The sequence below is a fragment of the Penaeus vannamei genome, chromosome 5 (genome assembly GCF_042767895.1).
Source record: "Penaeus vannamei isolate JL-2024 chromosome 5, ASM4276789v1, whole genome shotgun sequence".
Lineage (NCBI taxonomy): Eukaryota > Metazoa > Arthropoda > Malacostraca > Decapoda > Penaeidae > Penaeus > Penaeus vannamei.
This window is the reverse complement of record NC_091553.1, coordinates 46,404,882-46,417,381: the sequence shown is the minus strand read 5'-3', so window position 1 is coordinate 46,417,381 and position 12,500 is coordinate 46,404,882. Positions and strand designations below refer to the sequence as shown.

The 12,500-nt window shown below is 34.9% G+C and overlaps 1 protein-coding gene across 1 annotated transcript in view; it reads right to left on the bottom strand.

Moving 5' to 3' along the window:
- Positions 1–12,500, bottom strand: part of CngB (Cyclic nucleotide-gated ion channel subunit B) — a gene marked incomplete in the record, with an annotated part of 37,557 nt that overhangs the window by 5,830 nt on the left and 19,227 nt on the right. The window contains 6 exon segments of the mRNA XM_070122186.1: positions 1–151; positions 321–592; positions 2,740–2,839; positions 5,844–6,049; positions 10,667–10,778; positions 11,282–11,383. The exon segment at positions 1–151 is cut by the window's left edge and continues 1,092 nt beyond it. Of these exon segments, the coding sequence (XP_069978287.1) occupies positions 1–151; positions 321–592; positions 2,740–2,839; positions 5,844–6,049; positions 10,667–10,778; positions 11,282–11,383 (943 nt within the window).

Below are 12,500 nucleotides of genomic sequence, written 5' to 3'. Positions count from 1 at the left end.
GGCGGACTGGCGAGTGAGCGACACGGGCGAGTAGCGAGACGCCCGCGAGTTCATGGCGAAACTCGACCTCCTGGAGTCGGGCTGCGAGTTGGCTTGGACGGCCGACGCTGCAGGGGGCGGGGACTCGCCGCCGTCGAGCGAGGACGGGCGCCTGAAGGGGGAGAGGGGGTGAGTGGGGGGATAGGCAAGGGGTAGGGAGGGGAGGAAGAGAGAAACAGAGAAACAGAAAAAAAAACAGAGACCCACAAAAAGACAATATACCACATCATATAACATAAAAAAAAAAAACAACCCACCCCCAAAAACGTCCATATCCTCACCTCTTCCCCTGCGAGACCCTCTCCCCTGCCTCCCCCTCCTCCCTCCTTCCCTCCTCCCCCTCCCGCCCCTCCGACGTCCCCTCCCGGAGCGCAGATCGGGGCGAGGAGCGAGGCGAAGGAGACACCGAGCAGACGCTGTGAGGACTCTGCGGTGTCGTCGGCCTCGACCCCCGGCGGAGGGTGATGGAGTGGTGGCTGGTGGAGGAAGCGGGGCTTCCAGGAGGGCGTGTCGCCATGTCCTCGCCCAACTCCGAGGTCTCGACGACGATGAACTGGTGGAGGAAGGGTGGGCGGGGTTTCGAGGGGGAGGAGTTTGGAGTTGGGAGGGGTTTGGAGTGGGAGGAAGAGTGGGCGGGGTTTGGAGGGGGAGGAGTTTGGAGTGGAAGGGGTTGGGGGTGGGCGGGTTTAGGAATGGGAGGAGTTTGGAGTGGGCGGGATATAAGGTGGGAGGAGTTTGCAGTGGGCGGGATATGGGGTAGGCGGGTTTCGGAGTGGGAGGGGATTGGAGTGGGAGAAGTTTGGGGTGGAAGGGGTTGCGGGTGGGCGGGATTCGGAGGGAAGGGAATTGGGGTGGGTGGGATTCGGAGTGGGAGGAGTTTGGAGTGGGCGTTGAGAACAGTGATTAATAATTCTGTCTTTATTAGTTGTATTATCTACTACTTAATTATCAGTGTTATTACTATTACTGTTACTATTACTATCATTGTTAGCCTTATCATGACTATTACCATCCTTATCATAATTAGTATTAATATAACTATTCTCATCATAATCATAACTATTACAGTTATCATTACTGTCAGAAATATTATTATTATTATCATTATTATTATAATCATTACGTTATCACGATCATTATCATTATCATTCTTATTAAACTCGTTTTAGTATTACCATTATTATCAATATTACTATTTTATTATCATAATCATTATCATAGTTATCTTTATCATTATCATTATTATCAGTATCATTATCGCTATCATTATGAGTATGATAATCTTTATAATTATCAGTATCATCATATTCATTATTGTTATTATCATTATTATCATTATTAATGTTATCGTTAGTGACTTTATTACTACTACTTTTAGTGTCATTATCATCATTATTACCTTTAATATTATCATTATTTTAAAATAATTATTATCATTATTTTCATTATCATTATCATTATTATAAATATGATTATCATTATCATTATTATCATCATTATTATCATCATCGTTATTACTTTTCTTATTATCATTATTACTATTACTACCATTATTATCATTATTGTTGTTGTTGCTATTGTCGCTATCATCTCATATTTTTATCAATATCATTATCATAATCATTTTCAATATTATTATTACTATCACTGCAGCTGAAACTACTACTACTATTATCACAACTATTACTACTACAAATAACAGTATTATTATCATAATAATGATCATTATCATTTCTACTGTCATTATCATAACCCTTATCGTTATCATTATAACTTTTGTTATTATCAATATTATAATTATTCTTATTATTGTTTTACAGAAATTATTATAATTACCATTATCATTATCATTATTGTAATCATTACCGTTACCATTATTGCCATCATCTAATTATTATTATCAATGATGATAACAATTATATATAACAATTATTATTAGAATCATCATTTTCATCATTTTTACTACGATTATAATCGATGTTACTATCATTAATTACTATCATCATCATCATTGCTGTCATAATCATCATTATCTATAATTTCTTCAAGATCATTATCAAAACTGTCAAAGAAGGCATATTAAAAAATAAACACGAAATAATTGAAAATCAAAATACTATACAACTAACGTGTGCAATAAGTAAGAACGAAATATTCCAACTGTTGAAATAGGCAAAAAAATAATAATAATAATAGATAAAAAAAAAATAAAAAAAATAAAAAAATAAGGATGAAATATTCCAGATATTAAATTTTGCTAAAAAGAGAGAAATGAGAATGAAATATCCCAGCTGTTAAAATTTTCTAAAATAGAGGAATGAGAATTTAACAATTCTAATGGTTAAACTAGGTTTTTTAAGATACTCCCTTGTTTCCATCATGATTTCAAGCCAGGGGCGTCGTTTCAACTTTTTCTTAGAGGGGGGAGGTCAAAGCGAGCATAATCAGCTGTTTTGTCTTTTCTTCTCATTTAATGAGCTATTCTAGAGGTATTCTAAAGCTATAGCCAAGGATAAATAGGAGTAAATTTAGGTACAATTCAGGCAAAATAAATCAAGATTCTAATAATGAAAACATAACGCATTGCTAGGGGTGTGGAGGTGGGGAGGGGGGGGGGGCATTACCCTCCCCAATAGACGCCCCCGCTTTCATCACCAGTGAATACCCACGTTCGAAACCGTAACGAGGAACCAAGCTAACCTCCTCTTCCTCCTCGGCTAAGGATTCGGACATGCTCGTCCTTGCCGGGACGCCGCCGCCGAGCTGACGCGAGCTGTTAGTGGGGACCTCCAGCGAAGACCTGAGTAAAGGAATCATGGAATTATGTTGCTGAATACGCGTTATTTCTTGATACTTGTTTGAGAATGTTGTTTAATATTTATACTAATAATGTAAAGGACTTTCCCTAAACACTTGAAGTTCTGTCTGTCTGATTTGGGCAATATGAATCTCCACTGAAGAGGCATGCCAAAGGTGGAGAAAGTGGTATGACCGTATTGTTTGAGTTATCCCTAATAAATACAAGAAGATCCGTTTTCTTTGGTTGCAGATTTTTGTTATACTTGCTAGGGTAGAATAACAAAGCTAAATATTAGAAAAACACGTATATTTATCGTTATCAAACAACACTACAACAACAGAAGAATAATCTGTGCATACAACAGTATATCCAGGGGATGTCTATCTGCTAGAAAAATATATATAACGGTAGAAAACTTTTAATAATACACAAGCGAGGTTTGGGTACACTCGGTAATGGAATCACAAAAAGGGCATTTATTTTTAAGGAGATTTGAGGCAAGTGACACACATTAGAAATTTAAGGACTTTAGATACTGATGGGGATATTTTTTAACTATTTAGAAATAGGAATATACATTTATACTATTTATACTAACGTGTGTTTATAGGTATACATACGCAAATACATACATACATACACACATATAAATATATATATATATATATATATATATATATATATATATATATATATATATATGGTTCAGATTCTAAAAACAAGCTACATGACCCGAAAACAGACTCTGAGAGAGTTTATCAATAATGAGCACCGACGAGATGTGAGAGAGAGAGAGAGAGAGAGAGAGAGAGAGAGAGAGAGAGAGAGAGAGAGAGAGAGAGAGAGAGAGAGAGAGAGAGAGAGAGAGAGAGAGAGAGAGAGAGGAGAGAGAGAGAGAGAGAGAGAGAGAGAGAGAGAGAGAGAGAGAGAGAGAGAGAGAGAGAGAGAGAGAGAGAGAGAGAGAGAGAAAGAGAAAGAAAAGGGAGAAAAGCAGAGAGAGAAACAGAGACTGATACAAACAGAAACAGAACAGAATCATATAGAAAAAAAATAACTAAAAAAAACGTTAGTTGATAAAATGACAACATCTTGGACAGCCACGAAATCTTAAGTGTTAAAAACAGCATTGCAAAGGGAACCACACACAAATAACACACTGCATCATACAACACATCAACTGCATTATCAGAATGGGTCATCTTTGCCTTTGTCATCATCGATTTTGCCAGAAAAGTAATCATAGTGATATTAAGAATTATTATAATGATGAGGGGAATAATAATAGTAATTATAATAATGAAAATAGTTATGATAGTAAGAATAATAATGGTGTAGGTATGATGATAGTAATAAGAATGATAGTGATAATAATAATGGTGGAAATGATAATGATGATAATAAAGTAATACTAATAATAATAGCAAAACAATAATAATAATGATAATAATAATAATAATAATAATAATAATAATAATAACAAATAATAATAAAAGTAACGAAACAACAACAATATGAAGTTATTATAATATTAATAATGATAATAATGATGATGATGATGGTGATGATAATAATAAAATTAAAGTGAAATGAAAATCTAAAATCTAAGCTTAAAAAGAAAAAAATGTCCAAAATAAATCTTACTTGAATGTGTGTTCAAACGTGTTTAAAAAGAAAAAAAAAAAAAAAAACAATTTTGAAAATACCAAAACATTTCATTAGCATCATAAATTCTCACGTGATGAAAAAGGCAGATGATAATATACTTAACAAGACAATTCTAAGTTTTCTAAGTAAGACTACAGTGCATTCTATATTTTTATATATAAAAAATCGATGAATTGTCAGAAGCAACACCGTTTTTAAGAGGAATAATAATAATAATAATGATATATAAAAATAACTAAAGAAAATTTAATCTAAAAACAAAGCCTAACTATCTATCTATCAATTTATCTATCTTTTTTATCGATCTACACCCAGTCTATCCCCAGCTATTTATAAATCGACCAATGTACATCCAATCTATCCATATATCTATCTATTCATCAATATACAAGTACATTTAATCTATCCCATCTATCTATCTATCTATCTACACCCATATCTAATCCCATCTATCTATCCTGCTACACCCAATATATCCCCATCTATCGATCTATCAATCTACACCCAATCTATCGATCTATCCATCTACACCCAATCTATCCCATCTCTCTCTCTGTTCATCTACACCCAATCTACCCCTTCCCTCTCTCTATCCATCTACACCCACTCTATCCCATCCCTCTATCCATCTACACCCAATCTATCCCCCTCCATCTATCGATCTATCCATCTACACCCTATCTGTCCCTATCCATCTCTCTATTCATCTACACCCAATCTATCTATTTATCCATTTACACCCAATCTATCCCAGTCCATCTACATCCTATCCCCATCTATCTATCCATCTAGACCCAATCTATCCATCTCTCTATCCATCTAGCCCCATCTATCGATCGATCTATCTATCCATCTACACCTAATCTATTCCATTTATCGATCTTTCTATCTACACCTAATCTATCCCAGTCCATCTACACCCCAATCTATCCTCATCTATCTATCCATCTACACCCAATCTATTCCAATCCATCTACCCCATCTATCTATCTATCCATCTACACCCAATCTATTCCAATCCATCTACCCCATCTATCTATCTATCCATCTACACCCAATCCATCTTTCTATCCATCTACCCCATTTATCTATCTGTCCATCTACACCCAATCCATCTCTCTATCCATCTACTCCATCTCTACACCCAATCCATTCCAATCCATCTACCCCATCTATCTATCTGTCCATCTACACCCAATCCATCGATCTATCCACCTACACCCAACCTATCCACCCATCGATGCATCTACACCCACTCTCTACCCCTCATCTACCCCTGTCTCTCTACCCATCTATCACATCCATCCATTATCATCATCTCCACGTGTGGGAATTCAACCTGAAGGAACCCCTGGCGGACCTCCTACTGCTTCTAGTAGGGACCTCAAGGGACGCCGAGGAGAGGAGCTGCCGGGGAGACGGAAGCCAGGGCCAACCCCCGCACTCGGACGCGGAATCGAACGAGGGGATGTCCAGCGTCGAGCGGGAGAAAGTGCGGGAGTAGCGCCGGATCACGCTGGCGGTGTAGGAGTCCGGGCGTACGACCTACCGGGCGTGGGTGGTGTGGGTGTGGGTGTGGGCGTGGGTGTGGGTGGGTGGTGAGGGTGGGTGGTGAGGGTGTGGGCGTGGGTGGGTGGTGAGGGCGTGGTGTAGGCATGGTGTGGGTAGCGGATGGGCGTGGTGTAGGCGGGTGGGTGGCGTGGGTAGGCATGATGTGGATGGGTGAGTGGCGGATGGGCGTGGGTAGGCATGGTGGGTTGGTGGGCGTGCATAGGCATGGTATAGGCGGAAGGGTGTGGGCGGGTGGGTGGGCGTGGGCGTGAGAGAAGCAGCATGGGCGGGAGGGAAGGAGAGATGGAGGGAGATACACACTGATTAATATGAAAGGAAAGCTAATATTTTTGTTTTTCTTTTTTTTTTGTTCTTATTGCTAATCGTCTTCATTTCATCTTTAAATTTAGGATTAATAATACTAATAATGAAAATTATATTAATAATATCAGAGATAATAATGATATTGATAACTATATTAATGATAATATCACTATCATCATTGATAAAAATTATATTGATAATGATGACAAGAAAGACAATAACAACAATAACAATGATAATAACACTAACAAAACAAAAATTATAACGATAATAATAGAAATTATAATAATAAAGATAAAATTGAAAATTATGATACTAATAATAATCATAATGATGGAAATAATAATCATGATAGCAACAACAACAATTTAGTAACAGTAATATTGATAAAAAATAATACTGATAACAATAAAAGTAGTAATAATAATGACAATAATAATAATAATAATAACAATAATATCAATAATAATAAAGTTTAGATAATGATAGTGATAATACTGCTACTAATAATATCAATAATAATAAAAACAACAATAACAGCAATAACAAATAATAAAAATGACAATGATAATAAAAGAATAACAATTAATCCACCATTATTACCATTACCATTCTCATTACTATCATCATCATTAACATCCATATTATCATTATTATTCTCATTTCTATTTCCATTTCCATCTATACCCTATTACCATTTTCATCATCATCATCATCATCATTACATCATTATGATAATTATTGTAATAATATTATTATTGTTACTGTTATCATCATCATCATTATCATCAATGTCATTATTATTATCCTATTATAATTTTCAGTATTATCATCTTTATCAGCATTACTATCATTATCATCATCATTATCATTATTGTTAATTAATATTATCATTATTATCATTAATCATTTTTCCTGTCAGTATTATTATTATTATTACTTTAATGACAATCATTAATATTTCAGTTATCGTACATCATTATCATTATTATTAGTAATATCACTATCATTATCGTTAGCATTACTATTATCAGTGTTATCATCAATATTATTATCGTTGTTGTTATTGTTGTTATAATAATAATAATAATAATAATAATAATAATCATTATTATTATTATCATTACCATCATCATTATTATTATTATCATAAATATTATTATTATCATACTCCACATTATCATTATCATTTTTGTCATTATTATTATTTTTTTTATTTCTATTATCATTTCAATTCACTATTATCATCAAACTTATTATTTTATTATAATTGTCATCATTATCATTATTATCGTTAATATCATCATCATCACTATCACCATTGTTCTTCTTATCATTATCTTCATTTTCTTATTATTATTACTATAATTACCTTTAATCAAAAATAATTAAATCATTACCATCATTATCATTATCACCTCCGTCAAAGAGGTCATGATTACGCCTTGGTTAGTTTGTTTGTTAGTTGTTTAGCAGGATAACCCCCCCCCAAAAAAAAAAAAAAAAAAAAAAAATTTTTTTTTTTTTTTTTTTTTTTTTTTACCAGAGGTGTGATCCGGATCCATAATGTTTTTAATTATTGCCAAAATGTTATGTTAACGGAGAAAGAGGTGATTTTAATGTAATTCTTCAAGAGTGAATATTTTTTTATTGTATCAGCCAATAAATTACTTTGGCGGAGGTATGCGCCCTCTAAGTGCTTCTAGTTATTATCATTATATTTATTATTATCACCATTATCATTATGCTTATTCTTATCCTCATAATAATCATTATCATTATTATTATCATTATTCTCATTATTATTACTATAATCATTATCATTACTCTCATTATCATTATTATTGCTGTTATCATTATCATTATAGTTATCATTATCATTGTTATTATCATTATTCTCATTATTATTACTATTATCATTATCATTACTCTCATTATCAATATTGACATTATTAATATTATTATCATTATTGGTATTAGTATAATTATTACTAATATCATTGTTACCAATGTCATTGCCATTACCATTATTATCATTATCATTATTATTACGTTTATCTTTATCATTATCATTTTTAGAATTTTCATTATTATCACCATCAGCAGCATTATTATAATAACAACACTAATTTAAACCATCATTATCCTTATTATCATTATTACTATAATCATTATCATTATCGTTATTACTATCATCACTATCATTATCATCATTTCCATCATTACTATTATCATCATAAGTAGCAGATAGCGAAAGCAGTAATATTAGCATGAGCATCATTTATAATTATCTTCATCATCATCATTATCATCATTGTCATTATCATTATCATTATCAAAGGCAAAAGGAAGGGTATACTTTTTTTTCTATCGATAATATGAATATATACATTCTATTTTGAAGAAAAGGAGTAAGAAAGAGGAGGTGGAGGTGGAGGAGGAGGAGGAGGAAGAGGAGGAGGAGGAGGAGGAGGAGGAGGAGGAGGAGGAGGAGGAGGAGGAGGAGGAGGAGGAGGAAGGGGTGGAAGAGGAGGAGGAAGATTGGGGGAGGACGAAGAGGAAGAGGAAGAGGAGGAGAAGGAGAGGGGGAGGAGAAGGAAGAAGAAAAAGAGGAAGAGGAAGAGGAGGAGGAGATGGAGGAAGAGGGCGAAAACGAGAACAAAGGCAAATAGGAGGAAGAAAACGAACAAGAAGATGATGATAAAGACAAGAAGAAGAATGAGAAGAAAATGAGAATAACGAAATAAAAAGACAACAAGGATAGAAACAGACAGGTTACAGCAACGAAAGAGGGAAATAACGAAAAAGCGAGAACAGAGACACGAAAAGAGTTCAGCAGAAACACAAAAAGAAGAAAAGAAAAAACAGAAAGAGAATAATAACGAAAGAAAGAGATGACAAGGATAAAAAACAGAAAGGTTACAGCAACGAAAGAGGGAGACAGGGAAAAAGCGAGAACAGAGACACGACAAGAGTCCAGCCAATGAGCAGGCCAACCGCCCATCCATCCTTTGCAGGAAACGTGAAAAAAAAATACGTTGACCAAGTTACGTAACTCTCACACACACGTAGATGCACACACGTGTACACGCACATACACACGTAGATACAAACACGTATATATACACATACACATAGACACACACCACACATACACATGTACAAGGTCTATACAAGTACTTATATAGGCCTTGCACATGTACACACACACACACACACACACACACACACACACACACACACACACACACACACACACACACACACACACACACACACACACACGTACATTTACGCACACATACATACATACATATATGCATACACGCGTGGCTACACATCCATTGTATGAAATTGATATCACTGAAATATAGATAATCTTTTGACGAACAAAGGGATATATTTCAGAAGATAAATATATAAAAATAAATAAATTGAAACAAAAAACAAATAAAATTACGTAGATATATAAACAAATAAACAAACATACATGTAGATACAAAACATAAATAGCATATATAAAAAAAACATGTATAAATATACGAAAATAAATAGAAAACAGAGACATGGAAACAGAGATAGAGGTATAGAGAGAGATAACTAAATAGAGAGAAAGAGAGAAACATATATAACCCAAGGCATACATATAGAAGAAATAGAGAAAAACAGAGATAAAAATGAAGGACAAATAATAATAATAATAAAAACACAAGAAATGAGGAAAACAGACGCACGTGCACACAAACACACCAAATAAAAGAATTAAAAAAAACAGACGATAACCACAAAAAAACAAGAAATACAGATACTACAAAGAAGAAACAGACACACTTACTAAACAGAAAAAATAACAAACAAATATACAACTAAACAAAACGATAAAATAATAAAGTAATAGAAGTAGACGAAAACATAAAAAATAAACAAAATAAAAAAAATCAAACAAATTGATAAAAAAAACAGCAACAACAAAAAAATGAAAATAAACAAACTGATACAAAACAAACACCACCACCAACAAAAAATGAAAGTAATTAAACTGATAAAAAAAAACAGGCCATGTGAAAGTAATTAAACAAATTGATAAAAAAAACCAGGCCATGTGAAAGTAATTAAACAAATTGATAAAAAAACAAAACAAAAAACCCAGGCCATGTGAAAGTAATTAAACAAATTGATAAAAATAAACAAAACCAAAAAACCCAGGCCATGTGAAAGTAATTAAACAAATTGACAAAAACAAAAAAGCAAAAAACCCAGGCCACACCCCCCCGAAAAGCGACTTACCTGCAACACAGTGTGCAGCAACTTCGGCGTGCTCTCTCGTGACTTGATGATGACGTTCTCATCTGCTGGGGGTTCCTGCTTCTCCCGGGCTTGGTTCTGCTTGATCAGCCGCCTGCGGGAGGGAGAAAGGGAGAAAGGGAGAGAGGGAGAGGATGTAAAACGTTTTTCTTTTTTCTCTTTTCTTTTCTTTTCTTTTCTTGTTTAAGGGGGGTGATTTTGTTTTAGGGAAGGGGAGGGGGGGAGATGGGAGGTGGGGAAGGGGGGAGCGTGTTTGTTTGTTTGTGTGTGACAGAGGGAGGTAATAAAATAAAAATTAAGAGAGATGGAGAGAGATGGAGAGAGATGGAGAGAGAGAGAGAGAGAGAGAGAGAGAGAGAGAGAGAGAGAGAGAGAGAGAGAGAGAGAGAGAGAGAGAGAGAGAGAGAGAGAGAGAGAGAGAGAGAGAGAGAGAAGAATAAAGAGAGAAAGAACAAGAAAAGCAGAGTAAAAAGAAAAGAAAGAAAAAAATAAATGAACAAAAAAGAAAAGACAAGAAAAGAGATACATAAATCGACAGAAGAAAGCAAAAAAGGAAAAAAAAGAAAGATGAAAGAAATAAATAAAAATTACACTTACTTCGCCTTTTTCTTGAGTATTTCCTGGGCTTCGGGATAATCCTTGATCGTGGCTTGAAGGTCAGACTTGCTAAGTACAAAGAGACTGCTAAACCCACGAGATCTGAGGAAAACAAAAACAGATTAATAACAATAACACAAAGAATAATAATGCTTTCCTTATTCTGAGACAGAAAAATAAATATAAAATAAATAAGGAAAGTTATTCTTTCTTCTTTCTTCTTCTCCTCTTTCATATTCGTTTCATAACCCTTCTTCTACTCCGTGTCTTCTTCTTCCCCTCTACTCCCTCCTTCGGTACCATCTTCCTTCATTTGCTTCTTAACCTCCTCCTCTTCCTATTCCTCCTTTCCTTCTAATCCTTCTTTTTCTCTCTCTCCTCCTCTTTCTTTCTTTCCTACTCCTCCTCCTCCAATTCTACATTTCCCTTCATCCTCGTCCTCTTCTTTCTTTCTTCCTTTCCTTTTCTTCTTCTTCTTCTTTTTCTTCCTCCTAAGACACACCGCTGGTTAAAAATTAATTTAAAAAATGTTTATAACTTTTTGTTATCCTGCTAATGAACGAAAAAATTAACTAACCACCGCAACCAAAAACACAACCTCTTTGGTAGTAGCAAAAAAAAAAAAAAAAAAAAAAAAAAAAAAAAATCTTCTTCATTACTATCAACACTTCCCTCGAAATGAAAAAAGGAAAACAAGAACAAAGAACATAAGACTAACCCAAATTAGGAACCAAAAAAAAAGAACAAAAAACAAAAAAGCAAAAAAAAACAAAGAAAACATAACACAAAAGTCAGAAAACAAAAACAGAAAAAAGAAGAAACAAAATCCAACCTTCCATGGAATTAAATTTCATCTTCTTCTATTTCTCCTCTCCTTCCTCTTCTTTCCCTTTCTTATCCCCCCACCCCTCCACCCCCACCCCCCGCTTCTCTCTCACCTGACATTCGCCGGAACCTTCCATAGGATTCATTTTCTTCTTCTTCTATTTCTCCTCTCCTTTCCCTTCTTTCCTTTTCTTATTTCTCTCCCCCACCCTCCTCTCTCTCACCTGACATTCGCCGGAACCTTCCATAGGATTCATTTTCTTCTTCTTCTATTTCTCCTCTCCTTTCCCTTCTTTCCTTTTCTTATTTCTCTCCCCCACCCTCCTCTCTCTCACCTGACATTCGCCGGAACCTTCCATAGGATTCATTTTCTTCTTCTTCTATTTCTCCTCTC